This window comes from Onychostruthus taczanowskii, unplaced genomic scaffold (genome assembly GCF_017590055.1).
Source record: "Onychostruthus taczanowskii isolate IOZ18803 unplaced genomic scaffold, ASM1759005v1 scaffold184, whole genome shotgun sequence".
NCBI classification, from domain to species: domain Eukaryota; kingdom Metazoa; phylum Chordata; class Aves; order Passeriformes; family Passeridae; genus Onychostruthus; species Onychostruthus taczanowskii.
In genome coordinates, this window is record NW_024499062.1 from 1,161,935 (window position 1) to 1,186,271 (window position 24,337).

The 24,337-nt window shown below is 54.7% G+C and overlaps 1 protein-coding gene across 1 annotated transcript in view; it reads left to right on the forward strand.

Annotated features, from left to right (window-relative positions):
- SHANK3 (SH3 and multiple ankyrin repeat domains 3) overlaps window positions 1-24,337 on the forward strand; it is a 153,583-nt gene that overhangs the window by 91,056 nt on the left and 38,190 nt on the right. The window contains exons 16-19 of the mRNA XM_041401084.1: window positions 5,024-5,106; window positions 13,113-13,237; window positions 19,023-19,158; window positions 23,811-23,891. Of these exons, the coding sequence (XP_041257018.1) occupies window positions 5,024-5,106; window positions 13,113-13,237; window positions 19,023-19,158; window positions 23,811-23,891 (425 nt within the window). The remainder of the gene's footprint in view (window positions 1-5,023; window positions 5,107-13,112; window positions 13,238-19,022; window positions 19,159-23,810; window positions 23,892-24,337) is intronic.

Here is a 24,337-nt window from a genome sequence, read left to right on the forward strand (position 1 = left end):
AATTCCCGGAATTCCCTGGACACCTCCAGGGCTGGGAATGCACTGCTGAGATGGAAATTCCATGGGAGAGTCCTGGAATGGTTTGGGTGGGAATGGAGCTGAAATCCAGTCCAATTCCAATTCCAGACCCTTGGAATTCCACCCCCGACCCTCCCCACCTTCCAGCCAGGAATTCCTTCCCAAATCCCATCTAGCCCTGCTCTCTTTCCCATGGAATGGGAAAAGCAGCTCCACTGAGCCCCTCCAGTGTCCTCGGGCCAGAATTCCCAGTTTTCCATGGAACTGAGACTTTTCCAACCTGTTTTGTCCGAGGAATGGGATTATGGATTCCCCTGGATCCCTGGAAACTTCCAAGGCTGGGTTGGAGCAGCCTGGGATCATGGAATGGGATGGAATTCCAGAAGCTTGAAGTCCCTTCCCACCCAAACCATTCCAAGATTCCCGGATTTCCTGACACTCACTGAAAGCAGGAGCTGATTCCAAAAGCTGCTGCCCATGGACAATTCCAGAGGCATGGGAATGCTCCCAGTGGGATTCCAGAGAAACCTTTCCAGGAAGAGTTTTCCTTCCCTCCCTCCACATTCCTGTTTCCATGGAATGACGCTGCTCCAGCCCAGAGCGTTCCCAGCTTTTTCCATGATTCCATGAATCCCATCTCACCATTCCAAGAGCAGGGAGCCACCAGCCCACAGCAGGTGCACGTTGTGATTCCAGGATTTGGGAAGCGCCGCTGGAGCCGGAAGGATTTGGCAAATGGGAAAACACTCCGGGATTAGGAATTGTCTCCCTATGGAATGGATTCCCAAAGTGTTCCCGGCAGGAATCCATTCCCTCCCAGTGATCCAGGAAATCCAAGGTTTTCCCAGCAGGGATCCATTCCCTCCCAGTATTCCCAGCGTTCCCAGCAGGGATCCATTCCCTCCCCTGGATCCCTGGAAGCTTCCAAGGCCGGATTGGAGCAGCCTGGGATGATGGAATGGGATGGAATTCCAGGAGCTTGAAGTCCCTTCCCACCCAAACCATTCCAAGATTCCCGGAATTCCTGACACTCCCTGAAAGCAGGAACTGATTCCAAAAGCCGCTGCCCATGGACAATTCCAGAGGCATGGGAATGCTCCCAGTGGGATTCCAGAGAAACCTTTCCAGGAAGAGTTTTCCTTCCCTCCCTCCACATTCCTGTTTCCATGGAATGACGCTGCTCCAGCCCGGAGCGTTCCCAGCTTTTTCCGTGATTCCATGAATCCCATCTCACCATTCCAAGAGCAGGGAGCCACCAGCCCACAGCGGGTGCACGTTGTGATTCCAGGATTTGGGAAGCGCCGCTGGAGCCGGAAGGATTTGGCAAATGGGAAAACACTCCGGGATTAGGAATTGTCTCCCTATGGAATGGATTCCCAAAGTGTTCCCGGCAGGAATCCATTCCCTCCCAGTGATCCAGGAAATCCAAGGTTTTCCCAGCAGGGATCCATTCCCTCCCGGTATTCCCAGCGTTCCCAGCAGGGATCCATTCCCTCCCGGTATTCCCGGTGTTCCCAGCAGGGATCCATTCCCTCCCGGTATTCCCGGTGATCCGCGGTTTTCCGTCCAGAGGAGCTGGCCCAGCCCCGCCCCTCATTCACCAGTGGAATTCCAGTCCCTTCCTGTGTGTTGGGAATGGATCCATGGGGAATTCCTGCTGCCAATTCCAGCTGTTCCAGTGCTCCCCACCCCTCCCATCAATCCCTTCCCAACATTCCCATGATTTCCCATCTCTTCCCATCGCTTCCCAACTCTTCCCATTGTTTTCCAGCTCCTCCTGTCATTCCTATTTTTCCCATCATTCCCGTTGTTCCCTGTCATTCCCGTCATTCCCAGTCTCTTCCCATTGCTTCCCATCATTCCCGTTGTTTCCATTTTTCCCATCACTCCCCATCATTCCCATCACTCCCAACATTCCCCACCACTTCCCAGCATTCCCAGCACTCCCACTGATCCCATTCCTCCCATCTCTCCCAACACCTCCCCAACATTCCCATTCTTGCCATCCCCCCCCATCGCTCCCATCCCTCTCCAATATTCCCAATAATTCCCAATAATTCCCCATCCCTCCCCAACATTCCCATTTTTCCCAGTCACTCCCATCCGTCCCCATCGCTCCCATTGTTCCCTGTCACTTCCATCTCTCCCCATCCCCTCCCAACATTCCTCATCCCTCCCCATCGTTCCCATCATTCCCTGGTGCTTCCATCTCTTCCCATCCCTCCCCATCGTTCCCATCATTCCCATCATTCCCTGTTGCTTCCATCTCTTCCTATCCCTTCCCAACACTCCTCATCTCCCATCCCTCCCATTGTTCCCCATCCCTCTCCAATATTCCCAATCCTTTTCTATCTCTCCTCATCCCTCCCATTGTTCCCATCCCTCCCCATCTCTTTCCAATATTCCCAATCATTCCCCACCCATCACTCCCAACATTCCCCACCACTTCCCAGCATTCCCAGCACTCCCACTGATCCCATTCCTCCCATCTCTCCCAACACCTCCCCGCCATTCCCATTCTTCCCATCCCTCCCCATCGCTCCCATCCCTCTCCAATATTCCCAATAATTCCCAATAATTCCCCATCCCTCCCCAACATTCCCATTTTTCCCAGTCACTCCCATCCGTCCCCATCGCTCCCATTGTTCCCTGTCACTTCCATCTCTCCCCATCCCCTCCCAACATTCCTCATCCCTCCCCATCGTTCCCATCATTCCCTGGTGCTTCCATCTCTTCCCATCCCTCCCATCCCTCCCCATCATTCCCATCATTCCCTGTTGCTTCCATCTCTTCCTATCCCTTCCCAACACTCCTCATCTCCCATCCCTCCCATTGTTCCCCATCCCTCTCCAATATTCCCAATCCTTTTCTGTCCCTTCCCATCTCTCCCATCCCTCTCCAGTATTCCCAGTCCTTCTCCATCTCTCCTCATCCCTCCCATTGTTCCCATCCCTCCCCACCTCTTTCCAATATTCCCAATCATTCCCCAACATCCCTCCCATTGTTCCCATCTCTCCATCCCTCCCTGCCCTCCTCATCCCTCCCCATCCCTCCTTATCCCTCCCCAATATTCCCAATCCTTTTCCATCCCCATATCCTTCCCAATCCCTCCCATTGTTCCCATCCCTCCCCACCTCTTTCCAATATTCCCAATCATTCCCCAGCATCCCTCCCATTGTTCCCATCCGTTCCCATCTCTCCATCCCTCCCCGCCCTCCTCATCCCTCCCCATCCCTCCTTATCCCTCTCCAATATTCCCAATCCTTTTCCGTCCCCCTATCCTTCCCCATCCCTCCCATTGTTCCCATCCCTCCCCACCCCTCTCCAATATTCCCAAACCTTCTCCATCCCTCCTCATCCCTCCCCACCCCTCTCCAATATTCCCAAACCTTCTCCATCCCTCTCTCCAATATTCCCAAACCTTCTCCATCCCTCCTCATCCCTCCCCATCCCTCTCCGTCACTCCCATTGTTGCCATCCCTCCCCACCCCTCTCCAATATTCCCAAACCTTCTCCATCCTTCCCCATCCCTCTCGAGTATTCCCAAACATTCTCCATCCCTCCTCATCCCTCCCCATCCCTCTCCGTCACTCCCGTTGTTGCCATCCCTCCCCACCCCTCTCTGTCACTCCCATTGTTCCCATCCCTCCCCATCCCTCTCGAGTATTCCCAAACATTCTCCATCCCTCCTCATCCCTCCCCATCCCTCTCCGTCACTCCCGTTGTTGCCATCCCTCCCCACCCCTCTCTGTCACTCCCATTGTTCCCATCCCTCCCCATCCCTCTCGAGTATTCCCAAACATTCTCCATCCCTCCTCATCCCTCCCCATCCCTCTCCAGTATTCCCAAACCTTCTCCATCCCTCCCCACCCCTCTCCGTCACTCCCATTGTTCCCATCCCTCCCCATCCCTCTCCAGTATTCCCAAACCTTCTCCATCCCTCCATCCCTCCGCATCCCTCCCATTGTTCCCATCCCTCCCCTCGCTCCCTCCTCTCCCCTCCCGCTCTGGCTCCCACTTCCCGGCTCCTTCCCAAGCTCCTTCCCGGCGCTCCCGGATTATCCCAGCTCTGATGTCAGCCCTGCGGCTCCGCTGGGAGGGACCTGCGGCCGCCTCCCCCTCCCGCCGCTCCTAGAGCCCCTTTGGGGAGGGGGCTCCCCTCCCTCTCTCCATCCCTCCATCCGCCGCTGGATCATTCCCGGCTTTTCCCAAGGATGCTCTTCCCCCCCCGCTCCCGGCAGTCCGTCACTTAGCAACGCCCGAGGGGGGGAATTTTGGGGATCAAATCCGCCGGGATGAGGATTTAAACTCTGCCCCGCTCCTGCCCGGCCAGCGCCGCTTCCATCCAAGAATCCCGGTTTTTATTCCCGCGGGAGACGCGCTCGGCGAGTGCGGGAAGAGACGATTCCCGATGGGGCTCCGCGCTTAACGGGCAAAGCTCCGGATCCCGAAATTCCCGAAATTCCTGCGTGGGCTCCGTATCCCTGCATTCCTGCCAGGGCTCCGTATCCCTGCATTCCTCTGCAGGTGACTGCGAGGGGCCCGGTGGGCAGCAGGGACATCCACGATTTCTTTTTTCTATTTAATTCCCTCCTCCTCCTTTTCCTCCTTTTCCTCCTCCTCCTCCACGCCGAGGCAAAAGTCGCTTCCGTCTTTTTGGTGTGACTTTGGGCGCAAAAAAAAAAATCCGGGGAGAGAAATATAAAAACCAGGAAAGAAAAATCCAGGAGAGAGGAAAAAAAAAAAAAAAACCCAGGCCGAAAAAAAAAAAAAAAAAAAAGAGAGAGAAAGAAAGAAAGAGAAAGAAAGGGAGGGGAAGCAACGATCCCTGCGGAGATGAAAGGCTGGATGCGAAGAGTGACAAAGGCCACCCCTGGCTGGTGACAAAGGCCACCCGCGGCTGGTGACAGGGCCACCCCCGGCTGGTGACAGAGGCCACGGCGCTGGCAGCGATGGTGCTGCGCTCTAACCCTGGCATCATTCTCTTGTGCTCTTTCCTGCCCAGTGACTACATCATCGAGGAGAAGACGGCCGTGCTGCAGAAGCGGGAGCATGAGGGCTTCGGCTTCGTCCTGCGCGGGGCCAAAGGTAAGCCCGGATCCGCTTTTCCAGCCGTTTTTCCTAGGAATTTTTTTTTTTCCCGTTTTTTTTTTCCAGTTTTTTTCACGGTTTTTTTCTCCCCCGGGAAGCGGCGTGGTTGTGCAGCGCTGGGGAAAGGGCTGGGGGGGGATCGGGTTGGGGTGATGGCGTGGAGTGAGGTTTGGGGGTTGGGGGGGGGGGGTTTTGGCGCTGGTGGTGCCTTGGAATTTTTGGGAATTTTCGCTCCGTTTCCCTCCGGGAATGAATGGTTCCGGGGTTCTCATTCCCGCTAATCCTGCGGGGCTCCAAAGGGATTTTCTTCCCTGGCTCGCTTCGGTGCCGTGGTCTGGGGTTGTGGGTTGGGAGTTCTGGGGGGTTTTGGTGCTGGTGCTGCTCGTGGCGCCTTGGAATTTTTGGGAATCTTCAGTTCGCTTCCCTGAGGGAATGAACAGCCCTTGCTCAGCTCCAGAGCCCCATTCCCAGCAATCCTGGGGGGCTCCAAGGGGATTTTCCTCCCCGGATTTCTCCGGTTCTGTGCCGTGTCCATCGTGGCTCTCTCGGAATTTTGGGGCTTCTGGTGCTGGTGCTGGCTTGGAATTTTTGGGAATTGTCGCTGCTTTTCCCTTGGAGAATGAACGGCTCAGGGTTCTCATTCCCGGGATTCTCATTCCCAGGCTCCAAAGGGATTTTCCTCCCTGGCTCATTTGGTGTCGTGGTCTGGGGTTTGGGGTTTTGGGGGGGTTTGGTGCTGGTGGTGCCTTGGAATTTTTGGGAATTTTCACTCCTTTTCCCTCAGGGAATGAACAACCCTTGCTCGGCTTGGGATCCTCATTCCCAGTAATTCTGGAGGGCTCCAAGGGGATTTTCCTCCCCGGATTTCTCCGGTGCTGTGCCGTGGCCTTGGACCATCGTGGCTCTCTCGGAATTTTGGGGGTTTTGGTGCTGGTGCTGCTCGTGGTGGCTTGGAATTTTTTGGGAATTTTTGCTCCTTTTCCCTGGGAGAATGAATGGCTCCGGAGCCTCATTCCCAGCAATCCTGGGGAGCTCCAAGGGGATTTTCCTCCCTGGATTTCTCTGGCTCAGTGCCGTGTCCTGCTGCCATCGTGGCTCTCTCGGAATTTTGGGCTGGTGCTGCTCGTGGTGGCTTGGAATTTTTGGGAATTGTCGCTGCTTTTCCCTGAGGGATGAACGGCTCAGGATTCTCATTCCTGGGATTCTCATTCCCAGGCTCCAAAGGGATTTTCCTCCCTGGCTCATTCGGTGTCGTGGTCTGGGCTTGTGGGTTTGGGGTTTTGGGGGGGTTTGGTGCTGGTGGTGCCTTGGAATTTTTGGGAATTGTCACTCCTTTTCCCTGAGGGATGAACAGCTCAGGATCCTCATTCCCAGTAATTCTGGGGGGCTCCAGGGGGATTTTCCTCCCTGGATTTCTCCGGTTCTCTCCGGTTCTGTGCCATGTCCTGGTGCCGTTGTGGCTATTTCAGAATTTTTGGGGTTTTGGTGCTGGTGGTGCCTTGGAATTTTTGGGAATTTTCACTTCTTTTCCCCCAGGGAATGAACAGCTCGGGATTCTCATTCCCAGTTATCCGGGGGGGGGGGGGGGGCCCGGGGGGGGGGGGGGGGCTCCAAGGGGATTTTCCTCCCCAGATTTCTCCAGTTCTGTGCAGTGTCCTGCTGCCATTGTGGCCATCTCAGAATTTTTGGGAGGTTTTCGGTGGATGCTGCCTGGAATTTTTGGGAACTGTCACTTTGCTTCCCAGAGGGATGAACAGCCCCTGCCCAGCTCTGGAGCCCCATTCCCAACAATTCTGGGGGGTTCCAAAGGGATTTCCTTCCCTCATTCCCTCTTCTCCTTTCCCACTTTCTGGGGGTTTTGGTGTGGGTGCTGCTTGGAATTTTTGGGAATTTTCCCTCCTTTTCCCTGTGGGAATGAGCAGCCCCTTCCCAGCTCCATCCGTGGCTTTTTGGGGTTGGAATGCTCAGAGCTTTTCCCTGGATTTTGGCCGGGGAGAGCTGGGGGCTTTTGGGATCCCTGGTTAAAACCGGGAGAGCTTTTCCTGCTGCTCCCACCCCGGAGCTCACTCCCGGCTCATCCCGGGGTTCTCCCAGGTCCAGGACCTTTCCTGGGAGTTTCCCATGGCTCCTTTGGCCAGAATTCCACATTTTTGCTGAAAAAAAAAAAAAAAAAAAAAAAAAGCCCTGGGGACTTGGGAATGTTCCTGTGGATTTAGGGAAGAGGAGGCGGGAGAAGCTTGGGATGGAGAGACCTCTCCACCCCCAGCATTCCCAGGAGCAGAGGGACAGCGGAGCCGTTTTCCACGTGGGAGGAAAGCTGGGAAGAGCTGCAGATCCAGCCTGGAATGGGATTTTCCAGGAGAACTCCTGGATTTATGTCCTTCTGTCCTTTCTCCCAAGGTTTGCATCCCAGTGGGAATTTTCCTCCCATTCCCTATGGACTTTCCATCCCTGGAGCACCAAGTGAAACTTCGGGGCCCAAAATGGCATCCATGGGGTTTTTTTTCCAGGATCAATCCCACAGTTTTTGTGTCGGGAAAACTAGGAAATTTAATCCAATTCCCTGGTTTTTTCCCCCTTTTTTTTTTCCTTCCTGACTCTCCTGCCATTCCCAGTTTCCCTTCGTGTTCTGAGGCTGAGGGAAGCGCTCGGAGCAGGGGTGTGGCTCTGTGGGATTTGGGAAATCTGTGGGATTTGGGAAATCTGTGGGATTTGGGAATTCTGTGGGACACAGGAAGCGCACAGATGCAGAAGGGTCCTGGCATGGAAGATCCAGAATCTGGGAATGCTCCCTCTAAGCAGCATTCCCAAGTTAGGGAAGTGGCTTGGAATCCTCCCCATTTCCCAGCCCCTCATCCCGCTATTCCATGGATTTTGGGCTGGGATTCCATGGATTTTAGATTGGGAATTGGCGCCATCCATGTCACCACTGCCCCCTTTGGTTTTTCCTGGAAAACCACTCCAGGCCTGTGGGGAAAAGAGGGAAAAGGGGCTGGAAAAGGCAGGGCTGGAGCTTCATCCCGGGCAGAGGGAGGGAGGCGGATTTTGGGATGATCCTCAAAGGAATTTGCTCTTCCTGCTGCAAATTCCTCCCTGGAATTTTTCCCATTCCATGGGAGCACTTCCAGGGAAAAGGCTCTGCCCACCCTGGGGTCCTTCCCAGCCCATCCCAGCTCCGGCACTCCCCAATTCCCAAGGGGAACACCCTATCCCGTTCCATCCCAGGGATCCGAGTTATTCCCATTTATCCCGGTCCCTGCAGCTCTCAGAGCTGGGCTTGCCCCACATCCAATCCCTTGGGAATTCCCAGGGAATCTGTGGCTCTCCCTGGAATTGCCCAGGGCCAGGTTGGAGCAGCCTAGGATCATGGAATTCCATCCTGGAATGGGATGAGCTTTGAGGGCCCTTCCCACCCAACCCATTCCATGATTTTGGGGATAACAGGGATGTGTCCCAAAATCCAAATTAAGGGAACAAATCCAAGTTTTTGCTGGATGGGATGAGCTTTCCTTGGTTTGCTTGGAGAGAACCGGGTCGTTCCCAAAATTCCCAAGATTATTCCTTCCTGTGGATCTTCTGAAGGAGCCAATCCCAAGGGAAAGGAGGAGAGGAACGGCCTCAAGATGGGCTTGGGGGTTGGATATTCCAGGTGGGAATTCCCTGAGCTCAAAACGTGCCAGGATCTGTGGAATCAATGGATCCTTTGGGAATTCCATGAGCTCGGAGCTTGCCGGGATTCACTGAGGATTGGAGGATCCTTTGGGAATTCCCTGGGTTTGGAACTTCCTGGGATCCGTGGGATGGGGATCTGCTCCAGCTGCCTGACCACTCCAGGGATGATCAGGATGGGAATTGGTGCCTCCAGGACGGGATTTTGTCCTTCTGGATGGGATTTGGTGTCTCCAGGATGGGATTTGGTTTCTCAGGATGGATTTTGACATTTCCCAATCCCAGGGTGGGATTTGGTTCTCCAAGATGGATTTGGTGTCCCCAGGATGGGATTTAGTGCTTCCAGGATGGAATTGTGTTCCCCTGAATGGGATTTGGTGTCCCCAGGTTGGGATTTGGTTCCCTCCCGGATGGATTTTGTCCCTCCCGGATGGATTTTGGTGCTCCCAATCCTTCCTGGTGACCCAGCTCTGCCAGGGCTTCTCCCGCAGCTGGCTCTGGAATTCCAGCTGGGAATTGTGGGAATTTAAGCCCAGGAATTCCCAATTTCCCAACCAGGGGTTCCAATGGCGCTTCCCGGAATTTCGAGTCCGGAGTTTTGGTGGGAAAGGCTGAACCTCCTGGTCAGGGAATTCCCCTCATTCCCAGTGGGAACTTCCTGGATTTAATTCCCAGTTTTTTGGTTTGGTTCTCCCATTGGTTGGGAGACTCTTCCCATTGGATTTCCTCCATGGGAGGGCACTTAGGGATGGATTTTCCATGATTTCCGCAGCTGGAGCATTCCCTGGATTGGGTTGAGATGGTTTGGTTCCAAACTGGTTTTGGGGATGTCTGAGCTGGGAGAGATGGATCAGGATTCCCAGGATTTGCTGGGAGCAACGATGTCCTTCTCCGCTTCCTTCCCCATCCCCAGGGGTTGGAAAACCTGGGATAAAAATTCCCAAGGCCAGGACAGGGCTTGGAGCAGCCCGGGATAGTGGGAAGTGTCCAAGGGTTGGAATTGGGCGGGATTTGGGTCCCTTCCCACCCAAACCATTCCAGGGGGAGCTCCAGTGCTCCTGACACCAGGAGGACCTGGAAATCCTGGAGCAAATCCAGAGGACTGGATCAGCTTCCCTCTGGAAAACTGGGAATGTTCTCCTGGAGAAGGGAAGGATGCAGGGAGAGCTTCCAGCACATTCCAGGGCCTGAAGGGGCTCCAGGAGAGCTGCAGAGGGACTGGGGACAAGGGATGGACAGGACACAGGGAATGGCTCCCAGTGCCAGAGGGCAGCCATGGATGGGATCTTGGCCATGAGGAATTCCTGGCTGGGCTGGAATTGCCAGAGCAGCTGGGGCTGCCCCTGCACCCCTGGAATGCCCAAGGAAAGGTTGGAGCAATCTGGGATCGTGAGAATTGTCCCTGTGTCCCTTTGACCCCTCCTGGATAAAATTCTGCTCCCAGAATTACTCCATAGGGAGACAATTCCCAGTTCCTGAGCATTTTCCCGTTTGCCAAATCCTTCAGGCTCCGGCAGCGCTTCACAAATCCTGGATCACGACGTGCACCCGCCGTGGGCTGGTGGCTCCCAGCCCACGGAAAAAGCTGGAAAAGTGCCTGGAATGACACATGGATAACTCAGGGGATGGATGGGCATGGGATGCGATGGGATCCATGGGAATGTGGGATTCGCTCCGTGAAATTTATCCCAGAGAATCCATGGCTGCCCCTGGATCCCTGGAAGTGTCCAAGGCCAGGTCGGACACCTGGAGCAGCCTGGGATAGCAGGAGATGGAATCCTGGAAGGATCCTGGAGGATTTGGAGAGCGCTCCAACGTTCCATCGGAATGCCTAAAAATAGGGATGAGCTGTCAAGCGTTTGCCACTTCTCCCAGGAAAGGCAGAAATCGTGGAAAGCCGTTGGTGGGAAGCAGCTGAGAAGCTTCAGCACATGGAGGGGTGGCAGGGAAAGGTTCCCTGGGTGTGATCCGTGCCGGAGTGGAAAAATCCCGCCTAAAATGCGGGAGAAAAAACGGAGAGAGGAGGAGAAGTCTTGGATCTGGGTGGAATCAGAGGCCTGGATTTGGCGGGAAGGGAGAGGAACGTTGGGAATGTTGCTGGAAGGAGGTCAAAGGAGAGGCCACCGGGGTCACCTCGGGGATCTGGGCTCCGTCCTCTCCTAAAAATCCATTTATTGGGATAATTTGTAGGGATGAGAATTTCTCCTGGCTCCTGATCCGCCCCATGCGGATTTGGGAATGAAGAGACCCCGCGGTTCCGGGGGAAGGACTTGGCTGGAAGTGAGAGGGAAAAGGGAAAACTTGGGATAAGGAGGGCAGGAAGGATTGAATGGATGGATTTTCCTCAGGCTGGATTGTCCCAGCGGGAATTTCTCCCGTTTTTTTGGGGCTTTGGCGGGTCTGGGTGGATCCTTGGAATCCATTCCAGGAGCTGAAGGGTTGGGATCGACCTGGGTGGAATTCACAGGTCCTGGGAATGGAAACGCTTGGAAAACTTCCTGTGCTGTGCCCGTGGGATCTCCTGGATCCCGGGGATCCTCGGGATGGGCTGGGAGGTCCTTCCCAGGCGGGACCCACCAGGATTGGGGAATTGTGGAATCCTTGCCCATGGAATGCCAGCAGTGCCTCGGGAAGGGCCCCCGAGCCCCCCTGGGCTGGGCAGGGGCTGCCAGGGATCCGTGCAGGGAGAGCCCAGAAAAGTGGGATCAGCCCCGGGCTGGGGCCAGGGCAGCTCTGCTGGGATCGGGGCAGGGATCGGGAATGTCCTTCTGGCTCTGCCCAGCTCCTGCCAGGAGCCAGCGGGGATCGGGATCTGCTCCAGGGAATGAGCCCTGGGAAAAGAGGGAGCGGCCTCAGCCTGGCCCAGGGCAGGCCCAGCTCCCACATTTGGGATGGTTTTCCATGGAAAGGGCTCAGGCCTTGGCAGGGGCTGCCCAGGGAGCTTTGGAGTCCCATCCCTGAGTGTCCAGGGAATTCCTGGATGTGCCTCTGCTCCAAGTAACACCTCCCGCTGTCCCAGATTGCTCCATCCTGGTGGATTTTTTCAGGGAATTCATGGAGTCCCCATCCCTGGAAGCGTCCAAAGAACATGAGGATGCTGTGCTCAGGAATGTGGGACGGGGGGGCTTTGGGAGCACTGAGAATGGTTGGATCTGATGGGATTTTCCAACCCAAATGACTCCATGACTCCATCTTGGATTCCATCTTGGATTTCTTCTTGGATTCCTTCATTGATTCCATCTTTGATTCCATGACTGATTCCATTATTAGTTCCATTATTGATTCCATCTTGGATTCCATCTTGGATTCCTTCATTAACTCCATCATTGATTCCATCACGGATTCCATCACTGAGGTGGGAACAGGGACAGGATAAGGGGACACAACTTCAGGCTGTATCCAGGTTGGATAATGGGAAAATTCCTTTCCAGGAAAAAACCTGGAAAGGTTTTTTGAGCCCTGGCACAGGGGTGAAATCCCCATTCCCTGTGGGATTCAAATCCATGCGGATGTGGCACTTGGGGACAGGGATGGGGGGTGGCCTTGGCAGTGCTGGGAACGGTTGGGTTTTACGTTCTCCAAGGAATTTTCCAACCCAAATGACTCCATGACTCCATCATTGATTCCATGACTGAGTTTATTATTGGCTCCATCTTGGATTCCATCTTGGATTCCATCTTGGATTCCATCATTGATTCCATTATTAGTTATATGACTGTGTCCATTATTTATTCCATCTTGGATTCCATCATTGATTCCTTCTTTGGTTCCTTTATTGATTCCTTTATTGATTCCATTATTAGTTCCATTATTGGTTCCATCATTAGTTCCATTATGGATTCCGTCTTGGATTCTTTCATTGATTCCTTCATTGATTCCATCTTGGATTCCATCATTGATTCCATTATTGATTCCGTCATTGTTTCTATCATTAGTTCCATTGTTGATTCTTGTCTTGGATTCTTCCATTGATTCCTTCATTGATTCCACCTTGGATTCCCTCGTTAGTTCCATTATTGATTCCATCTTGGATTCCTTCATTATTTCCATGATTGATTCCATCATTGATTCCAATACTGGTTCCACCTTGGATTCCATCACTGAGATGGGAACAGGGACAGGACAAGGGGTGGGATTCAAATCCATGAATCCATGGATGTGGCACTCGGGGACACAGATCAGGGGTGGCCTCGGCACTGCTGGGAACAGTTGCGCTCTGAGGCTTTTCCAGCTCCGTAATTCCATGATTTTAGGAATGCTGTGGACAGGCTGACCCTTCCCTTATGGAATTTCCTTGGAAATCCCTCAATTCCCCTTTCCATTGTGTTTTCCAGCCGAGACCCCGATCGAGGAGTTCACGCCCACGCCGGCATTCCCAGCATTGCAGTACCTGGAATCTGTGGATGTGGAAGGAGTCGCCTGGAGAGCGGGATTGCGCACGGGGGACTTTCTGATCGAGGTGAGCTCCTCCTGGAATTCCACTCCTTCCCCGGGAATTTCAGGAATTGCCCAGGGGTTTTGGAATTCTCCCAGGTATGGGTCAGGAGGATACGGAGTCCTCCAGGTCATGGAACTTCCAGAGGTTTTTTGGGTGTGGATCCGGAGGGATCCCGGTGTTCTCCAGGTGTGGATCAGGAGGCTCTGGAGTTCTCCAGGTGTGGATCCAGACGGATCCAAAGTCCCCCGGTGCTGGTGAATCCCCTTGGAATTGTGGCTGCTCCATCCCGTGGAGAACACACCAGGATTTCAGGGTATTCCTGGATTTGTTGTTGCTTTAGGGATTTTCCTGGCTGGAGGAGGAACTTGGGATGTTCCCATGGGATTGGTGGGAACAGGATAGGGCTGGAGGTTGGAAAGGTGGAAAAAAGGTTGTCCAGTGGGAAATCCAAGGAATGGTCCAGGGGCTGGATCCAGGCACTGCTTTGGTTGGAAAGGAATCATGGAATGTTGGATTCCAATGGAATGCGTGGAGTGTTGGGATTGGGATGGATCCTGCTAGACTGGGAGAGCTGGAAATGTTCCCCTGGAGAAGGGAAGGCTCCAGGGAGAGCTTCCAGCACATTCCAATGCCCAAAGGGGCTCCAGGAGAGCTGCAGAGGGACTGGGGACAAGGGATGGACAGGACACAGGGAATGGCTCCCAGTGCCAGAGGGCAGCCATGGATGGGATCTTGGCCATGAGGAATTCCTGGCTGGGCTGGAATTGCCAGAGCAGCTGGGGCTGCCCCTGCATCCCTGGAATGTCCAAGGCCAGGCTGGACACTGGGGCTGGAGCAGCCTGGCACGGTGGGAAGTGTCCATGGAATGAGCTTTGAGGGTCCTTCCCAACAAACCATTCCAGGATTCCATTTGGGATGAATCTCTGGCATTTTGTGCTGCTGGATGCGCTTTGGGTGGGAATCTGATCCCGATTTTCTCTGCACTGAGGATTTCAGGCTCTGTCTCCATGGAAAGCAGGGAGGAGACCTGGGACATTCCCACTCCTGCTTGTCCTGACAGGAGGAGGAGGAAAACAAAGCCTGGAGGGGTTTGGGGTGGCTGGAGACCCCTTTCCGTGGAGAAATTCCCAAAAATCCAATCCAAACCTGCCCTGGGCCAGGCTGAGGCCGCTCCCTCTTTTCCCGGGGCTCATTCCCTGGAGCAGATCCCGATCCCCGCTGGCTCCTGGCAGGAGCTGGGCAGAGCCAGAAGGACATTCCCAATCCCTGCCCCGATCCCAGCAGAGCTGCCCTGGCCCCAGCCCGGGGCTGATCCCACTTTTCCGGGGCTCTCCCTGCACGAATCCCTGGCAGCCCCTGCCCAGCCCAGGGGGGCTCGGGGGCCCTTCCCGAGGCACTGCCGGCATTCCATGGGCAAGGATTCCACAATTCCCCAATCCTGGTGTGGTTTGGGTTCGAAGAACCTCAAAGCCATCCACTTCCAACCCTTGGACACCTCCCGAGATCCCAGGCTGCTCCAACCTTTCCTTGGACATTCCAGGGGTGCAGGGGCAGCCCCAGCTGCTCTGGCAATTCCAGCCCAGCCAGGAATTCCTCATGGCCAAGATCCCATCCATGGCTGCCCTCTGGCACTGGGAGCCATTCCCTGTGTCCTGTCCATCCCTTGTCCCCAGTCCCTCTGCAGCTCTCCTGGAGCCCCTTCAGTCCCTGGAATGTGCTGGAAGCTCTCCCTGCATCCTTCCCTTCTCCAGGAGAACATTCCCAGTTTTCCTAGCCTGGCTCCAGAGGGGCTCCATCCTTGGAGCAGATCCAGGGCCTCCTCTGGATTCATTCCAGTGGATTCAGGAGCTGTTTTGGGAATTCCCTGAGCTCTTTCTTCCCCACTGGGAATTGTCCCTTTCCCTCCAAGCGCTGGGAGCTCATTTTGTCCTTGGAATCCAATTTCCGTATTTTCCTCCTCTCTGCCTTTTCCATGGATAATTTCCCAGCTCCAGCCTCGCATATTCCCTGAACTTCCTTTTGGGGCCACTGTGACACCGGGAATGTCCTGTGCCCGGGAGAGGCTTCCCAAAATCCTGGAGCTGTTCCTGTGTGCTTCTCCTCAGAATCCCAGGATCCCTAGACTTGGAAAAGAATTCCAAGGACACCAAGTCCAAGCTGGGCCTGGTCCCCAGCCCTGAGCACTGAGTGGAATTCCGGGAATTCCTTGGACACCTCCAGGGATGGGCACTCCAATGCTCCCTGGGCATCCCCTGCCAAGGCCTGACCTTCTTTCCATGGGGAAATTCCTGTGGATTCCAAACTTCCAGAAGTCCTCCAGGTGTGGATCCAGAGGGATCCAGAGGGATCCAGAGTCCTCTGGGTGATGGAAGTGCCAGGAGCTCTCCAGGCTGGGATCAGGAGGGTCTGGAATTCTCCAGGTGGGGATCCAGACGGACCCAGAGTCCTCCAGGTGTTGGAGCTTTCAGGAGTTTTCCAGGTGTGGATCCAGAGGGATCCAGCATCCCAGCGTGTGGATCAGGATCTTCCAGAAGTTTTCCAGGTCAGGAGGATCCAGAGTCCTCCAGGTGTGGATCAGGAGTTCCTGGAATTCTCCAGGTGTGGATCCGGAGGGATCCAGAGTCCCCACATTCCATTTGGGAATTGGGTCACTCCCGGAGCTCTCCCGAGCTGCCCTAGGTGCCAGTTCCAGCCCTGAATTCCAGTCGGAATTCCTCCCGAAAAATCTGGAGCAGCCTCTGGAATAGCCACAATTTAGGCTGGAATTTGGGAAAATTCCTCCTGGAGGGAATCAAATCCCAGTGAGTTTGGAGGCCCTGGATCCAGGGTGGCCCTGGCAGAGCTGGGAATTCTGGGATTTGATCTCCGAGGGCTTTTCCAACCTCCAACAACTCCATGATCCCATGAACCACATTCCGGGAATGGCTCCATGAAGAAATTCCTGGTGCCAGGCTGGGGAATTGCCAAGATCCGACCTCCCCGGGGGTGGGATTGGGAAAATCCCACTGGAATTCCAGAGGAAAATCCAGGATTTCCAGCCTTTTGTCTCCCCCACCATCCTGGGAGGTTTTAAATCCTGGAATTTTTTCCATGAGGAAACTTTGACCACTTCCATGAGAATTCCATGATTCCTTGAGGATCCGGGTGGGAATTCCCAGAATCTGGGATACAGACATGGCTGGAAATCCGTGGATATTTCCAGAATTAAGGGCTGGATTGTATTGTTATCCTGAGGGTTTTTTTAAGGAAAAACTGGAATGACAGCTCCTGGTGGGATCCCAGCATTCCTTAGGGAGGTTTGGATGGGATATTTGGGAATGTTGCTCCATGGAAATGGTTGGGAAGCTTTGGAAGGAGCAGTGGTGGAGTCAAATCCTTGGGAATGTTCAAAAAACCTGGATTTGGGAATGTGGGTTTTTCCGGCCTCTGAGGGCTTTTCCAACCTCCACAATTCCATGATTTTCTTTGAGAATGAGGAAAAATCCTGCTCTGGGCAGTGGTGGGAATGGGACAATCCAATCCCAACCATTCCATGATCCCAGTGAACAAAATTCCAGAGTTTTTTGAAGGACACGGACCGAAAAAATCCAGGGTGGGGGGAAGAAATCCTCTGGGACCAAAAATTCCCCCTCTGGAATTGTGGGAATGAGGGAGCGCTGAAACATTCCCGGATCCTCTCCCTGCTGGAAAGGTCAGGAAGCAAAAAAAGCAGGAAATGCGGATAATTCCGGCTCCGGAGCGTGGGAGGTTGATAAAAAGGATCCGAGGAAATATCAAAGGCCGGGATTTCGGATCATTGGGAATTTGGGAGCATCGGGAGCTGGAGGGGGAAAAAAAAATAGGGAAGAGGCTGACCCAGCTCCATTTTTTTAATGGAAATGCTCAAAATTTGGGATATTCTGGTGCGGGGAAAAAAAGCTGGAATGTTCTGCTCCGAGTTGGGGACGAATGCGGAGCTCGGATTTCTCCAGGAGATGTCTCGGAACACAAAGTTTCCCAGTAACCAAGGAGAGAGGAATTCCTAAAAATATCCATTCCCAAATTACCGGGCTGGGAGAGCGGATCCCGGAGATCTGCGGGAGGGGGGGTCTGGGAATGCTGCTCAGCCCTGGAATTCCGGAGGCTCGGGATGAGTGTTGGGCTCTCCCAGTTTTCCGGAGGGGGGGAATTGAGGGAAATCAAGGCAGGGATGAACTGGGAGCACAGGGAATTCCAGGATTGAAATCCGAAGGAATTCCATGGAGGTGGAGGTCAGGCTCAGGTTATCCCGAGGGTTTTGTTGGAATTCCTTCAAAACTGTGGGATTCAGGTGGAAATAAAGACAATTAGGAGAGGGAGACAATTCCCAGCAATTCCCTGGCTGGATCCGGGTGGAAATCAGGATCTGATCCCAGGGAAAAAGGACAGGATGAGAGGGAACGGCCTCAAGCTAAGCCAGGAATGGGATATTTGGGAAAAATCCTTAGTGGAAAAGGTTGGGAAGGATTGGAATGGGCTGAGCGGGGCAGTGGGAATCACCATTCCCAAGGGATTTCAAATCCATGGATCAGGGGTGGGAATGGCAGTGCTGGGAATGTTCCCAGTGGGATTTCCCAGCCTCTGGGATTCCTGGATTCCAGGATTTCATTCCCAACCTGGGAAATGCTGACGGGAGAACCTCGGGAATTTCCCATTCCAGCGAACCCTGCCTGGCAGGGAATGGAGGTTCCAGGCTTGGGAATTCCCTCGGGAAAAGGGAATTCTCCCATAAATTTCTGGATTTCTCCCAGTTTTTTTTGGTTGGATGTGGCAGATCCCGGAAGGACGAAATTCCTGAGCTCCCGGAAATTCCCAAGTGGATCCCGGATGGCAGATAGATCCAGCGGGATTGGGATGGGAGCTGGGAATGATTCAGGAAGTGGGAAAAGGGGTGAGGATCCAGGAATTCTTGGCTCTGGAATGTGGGTGTGGAATTCCAGCAGTTTGGAAGTCGCTGGTTGTACATGGAGAGAATTCCCTGGAAAACCGTTCTATGAATTCCAGTAAATCCCATGGGAACTTGCCCATGGAATGGGGTCGACTTGGGGAGGGGGGAAAGATCCAAGCCAGGATCCTCGGGAGGGTTTTGGGATCCGGAGAATCCTGGATAATCCCAAATTCTGTGGAATGGCAATCCCTGGATTTCTGCTCTTTGCTCTTGGTGAAGGTTCATCCTTTGGATTCCCAGGAATCCTTGTGTGGGATCATTGGCAGATCCGACGTTTCCCAGAGCAAAGGAGCCGGAATGGGCTCAGGGCCATCCCTCGGGATGGATCCATGGGATAAACGCGGAGCGTTGGGAAGAACTCCAGGAATCTTGGGATGAACCTTCACCAAGAGCAAAGAGCAGAAATCCAGGGATTGCCATTCCACAGAATTTGGGATTATCCAGGATTCTCCGGATCCCAAAACCCTCCCGAGGATCCTGGCTTGGATCTTTCCCCCCTCCCCAAGTCGACCCCATTCCATGGGCAAGTTCCCATGGGATTTACTGGAATTCATAGAACGGTTTTCCAGGGAATTCTCTCCATTCCGAACATTCAATGACCGGACACTCCAAAAAACCCGGGAAAACCCCATTTTTTTGGGAATCTCCCAGCAGGAATTGGCAATTCCCATCTCCTCCTCGCCATCACTGGGCGATGACTCCCAAACACCACAAAAAACCAGGAAAAGCCAGGGGAAAAATCCCAGGAAAAACAGGATTTTTGCGGACTACTTCAGTATTTTTTTTTCCCCCACTGGGAATTCTGATCCATGTTTATTTTTTTTTTTTTTGGGAACGCAGGTGAACGGAGTGAACGTGGTGAAGGTGGGGCACAAGCAGGTGGTGGCGCTGATCCGGCAGGGCGGGAATCACCTCCTGATGAAAGTTGTGTCCGTCAGCCGCAAGCCCGACTCCGAGGAGGGATCCCGCAAAAAGGGTGAGCCGCAATTCCCGGGAATTCCGCGATTCCGGGGGCTCGGGATGGGCCAGAGCGGCCCCAGTGAGGAGAGGGAGGGGCAGGGGTGGAAAATTCCAGGGTGGGAAGGTTGGGACGTGCCGGTTTTTGGGATGCAACAATTTTTGGGATGTGAATGGTTTTGGGATGCGCCAGTTTCAGGATGCGCCAATTTTTGGGATGTGTTGGTGTTTGGGATGAGCCAATCTTCGGGATGCGCCGACTTTTGGGATGTGTCCCTTTTTTAGGATGTGCCAGTTTTTGGGATGTGTTGATTTTTGGGATGCGCCGGTTTTTGAGATGCGCCGGTTTCAGGATGTGCTGGTTTTTGGAATGAGCCGATTTTTGGGATGTGCCAACTTCGGGATGTGCCAATTTTTGGGATGTGTTGATGTTGGGATGCAATGATTTTTGGGATGCGTCCATTTTTTGGAATGCCCCAGTTTTTGGGATGTGCTGATTTTTGGGATGCGTCGGGTTTTGGGATGCACTGATTTCAGGATGTGCTGATTTTTGGGATGTGTTGATGTTTGGGCATTTTTTGGAATGCCCCAGTTTTTGGAATGTGCTGATTTTTGGGATATATCGGGTTTTGGGATGCACCAATTTCAGGATGTGCTGATTTTTGGGATGTGTTGATGTTTGGGATCTGCCATCTTTTGGGATGTGCTGGTTTATGGGATTTCAGGGATTCCAGGGATTCAGGGTGGGCTGGAGCGGCCCCAGCGAAGAGAGGGAATGGGGGAGGGAATGTGGGAGTGGCAGGGGTGGAAAATTCCAGGTAGGAAGCTCTGGTTTTTTGGGATGTGCTGTTTTTTGGGATGAGCCAATCTTCAGGATGCGCCAATTTCTGGATGTGCCGACTTTTGGGATGTGTTGGCATTGGAATGCAATGATTTTTGGGATGCAGTGATTTTTGGGATATGTCAGTTTTTTGGGATGTTTCCATTTTTGGGATGCGCCACTTTTTGGGATACACCTGGTTTTGGGATGCGCCAATTTCAGGATGTGCTGATTTTTGGGATGTGTTGATGTTTGGGATGTGCCAGTTTTTGGGATGCGTCAGCTTCAGGATGCACTGATTTTTGGGATGTGTTGGTGTTGGGATGTGTTGATTTTTGGGATGCGATGGTTTTTGGGATGCTTCCGTTTCTTTCAGGATGAGCCATTGTTTTCAGGATGCGCCAGTTTTTGGGATACACTGGTTTTTGGGATTCGTAACTTTTAGGATGCACAGATTTTTTGAATGTGTTGCTTTTGGGATGCGTTGATTTTTGGGATATGTCAATTTTTTAGGATGTGTCGATTTTTGGGATGTGCCAGTTTCAGGATGCACCAATTTTTGGGAAGTATTGATGTTTGGCATGTGCCAGTTTTTGGGATGTGCTGGTTTTCGGGATGCGCCGGCTTTTGGGATGTTTCCATTTTTGGGACACACCACTTTCAGGATGTGTAGATTTTTGGGCTTGTGGTGTTTTTGGGGAATGGCTTGAATTCCCAAGATCAGGAATTTTTGGAATTGTGGCAAACAAGGAATAAGAGTTTTGGGAGCTCATGGATGTGGGAAGGGAGGAATGGGATGGGCTGGGAATTCAGGGAGGAATTTGGGACTCACTTTTGATTCCCATGATCCAGAATTCCTGGATTCCCATCAGCTGCTCCAGGCTCTGGCTCCATCTGGGAATTATTGGGATGGGAAACAACCCTGGGAATTTCTAGGAGTGTTGGGGGGCAGGATGGTGATCCCAAAGGAACACCGGGAATTCCGGGATGGAGCCAGGGAGCTGCTGTGGGAATTCCTGGGTGTGGATGGTCCTGGGGGATCCCAGAATGTTCTGGGATTTCATTCCATGGGTTCTGGATTCTGGGAGCAGATCCAAGAGCTCGGGAAGGGCAGGGATTTGTCCGGAGGGACGGGAACATCTGGAAGCACAGGAAGGAGCCAGGAGGGGTTTGGGGGAATTGGGACTGGAATTCCAGGGAATGGGAGCAGAGGGGTGGGAAAAGGGGATGGAATTATGGGAATGGGAAAACTGGATGGGAAAAGAGGATGGAATTCTGGGGATGGGAAAAGGGGAATGGGAAAAGGAGATGGAATTATGGGGATGGGAGCAGGGCATGGAGTTATGGAGGTGGGAAGAGGAGGATGGGAGCAGGGGCTGGAATCAGGGGGATGGGAGTTTGGGAAGCAGGACTAGGATGGGATGGAGGGACAGGAGCAGGAAGATGGAAGCAGGAATGGAAACAGGAGATGGAAGTGGAGGGGCAGGAGAGGGGATGGGAGCAGGGAATGGCAGCACAGGGATGGAGCAGGGAATGGAAACAGGATGGAAATGCAGGGAATGGAAAACAGGGGATGGAAACACGGGGATGGGAGCAGAGAGATGAGAACAGGGGATGGAAGTGGAGGGATGAAAACTGGGAACAGGGAATGGGGAGCAGGGAATGGGAGCATGAGGATGGAAATGAGGGGACAGGAACAGGGATGGGAGCTGGAATGGGAGCAAGGACAGGAGCAGGGATGGGAGCAGGGAATGAAAATGGGAAAGGAGCGGGGGACGGAAGTGGAGGGACAGGAGCAGGACAGGAGAGACAGGAATGGCAGCAGGAATGGGAGCAGAGGATGGAAACAGGGACGGGAGCAGGGACAGGAGAGACAGGAAGAGGAATGGGATCAGGGATGGAAGTAGAGGGATGGGAGCAGTTATGGGAGCAGGGAATGAAAACGGTGGGATGGGAGCAGGGACGGGAGCAGGGAATGAAAATGGGGGGAAGGAGCAGGGGATGGAAGCTGGGATGGAAGTGGACGGACAGGAACAGGAATGGAAGCAGGGAATGGAAAGACGGGACAGGAGAGAGGGGCAGGAATGGAAGCTGGGGTGGGAGCAGAGGGATTGGAGCAGGGGATGGAAACGGGATGGGAGCAGGAGACAGGAGCAAGGGATGGAAACAGCGGGACAGGAGCGGGGATGGATGGAAACAGGAATGGGAGCAGGAGTTGGAAACCGGGATGGGAGCAGGGGATGGGAGTAAAGAATGGAATCAGGGATGGGAGCAGGGATGGAATCAGGGGGATTGGAGTAGGGAATGGAATCAGGGATTGGAAACAGCGGGACAGGAGCAGGGATGGATGGAAACAGGAATGGGAGCAGGAGTTGGAAACCGGGATGGGAGCAGGGGATGGGAGTAAAGAATGGAATCAGGGATGGGAGCAGGGAATGGGAGCAGGGATGGGACCAGGGTTTAGAGCAGAGGATGGAATTGGAGTGGAATCAGGGATGGAATCGGGGAATGGGAGTAGGGGGTGGGAGCAGGGAGTGGAATCAGGGGGATGGGAGCAGGGGGATTGGAGTAGGGAATGGAATCAGGGATGGAATCAGGGAGTGGAATCGGGGGGATTGGAGTAGCGAATGGAGTCAGGGGGATGGGAGCAGGGCTGGAGCAGGGGGATGGGAGCAGGGAATGAGGGGGGCCGGGATCGGGGCCGCTCCCAGCGCAGCACGCGGGGCTCGGGGGAGGGAAGGGAGGGAAGAGGGAAGGGAGGGAAGGAGGGAGCGCTGCTGGCACGAGGAGCTCCAATTATCCTGTCACGGCACAAAGGCACGAGCCGTGGGAACGGCTGGCAGCCTCGGGAACTCAGCCGGGAATTCGGCCGGGAATAATCCTCGGGAACTGAGCCGGGAATCAGCGCTGGGAGCCCCGGCGGGGCCGCTCCTGCCGCTGCAGCCCGGGGTGAGCCGCTGCCCCTCGGCGCTTCCCGGTGCTCCCCTCCTCCCGATCCTCCGCATCCGCGCGGCCGCTTTCCCAAGGGATCCGAGGGGCGCTGGGGAACCGGGGGGGGCTCCTCCCGTGTCCCCCCCACCCCGGTGACAGCGCCTGTGTGGGCCCGGCTGGGGCTGAATCCGCCCCGCTGGATCCCTGCCGCAGGCACAGGGATCCTTGGAGCTGCCGTTGCCATGGCAATCCTGGAGCGTTATTCCAGCTTTGTCAGCGAGGAGCAGCGAGGAGGAGGAGGAGGAGGAAGAGGAAGAGCTTTCCACTCATCCTCGCTGCTCCGGGGAGTGGGGTGGGGTGGGGGGGGGGTGTGCTCAGGGAATGCGGGATCGGGAGCTTTTGGGATCATCCCGGGCCATGTGTCCTTGGGCAGCTCCCGGCCGGACGCTTCCATAGGGTCGGGATCCACGGCCAGCAGCAGGAGGAGGAGGAAGAGGAGGGTGGGGTGGGCTGAGGCGCTCCGAGGGGCTGCGCCCAGGCGGGAAGAGGATCCCGAGCTCAGGCTGGACACATTCCCGCTTTTCCCGCATCCCTCCCGGCATCCCCGGCAGCCACCCCCGCCTCTCCGGGGCCATGGCTCGCACCCCGCGCTGAGGGGGGGGGGGGGGCGGCATTCCCGAAGGAGGCCGCGGGGGGGGGGGGGCCGGCATTCCCGAAGGAGGCCGCGGGCACATTCCCGGCGGGAATCATGAAGAAGTTCGCGTCCACGCGCAGCCTCAATAAGATCCTGCAGCAGTGCGACTCCTCGTCCCGGGAGTACGAGGAGATCCAGGCTGTGGAGAAGAAGTGGCACCTGCACCTGGCCACCCCGCGCAAATTCCGCGGGAAGCGGTGCAAGATGCCCTCTCTGTTCCTTGCAGCTCCGCCGCCGCCCAAGAGAGCGCCCAGCACCACGCTCACGCTGCGCTCCAAATCCATGACGGCCGAGCTGGAGGAGCTGGGTAAGGCCGGGATGGCGTGGGGAGCCCGGGGCAGCGGCGGGCGGTGCTCGGGGAGCCGCTCTCCAGCGGTTTTCTCGGGGTTTTCCAGCGGTTTTCCAGCTGTCTGCGGGGTGTGGGAGGCGCGGGGGAGCAGGATTGCTGTCCCTGTCCGGGGGGATGTCCAGAGGGATGTCCGGCCGTCGCTGTACGGGGGATGTCCGGGGGGATGTCCAGAGGGATGTCCAGAGGGATGTCGATCCTGCCGGGGGCGCATCCCGGCGGAGGTGGGCGTGGGAAGGATGTTGGGAGTCTCCAGGTGGGTGTGGAGGGGTTGATGTGCTCTGGCCTTGGGCATCCTGCTCCATTCCCTGATCCATTCCCTGATCAGTTCCCGATCCTGTCCCTGATCCATTCCCTGATCCCTGCTCCTTTCCCTGCTCCATTCCCTGATCAGTTCCCGATCCTGT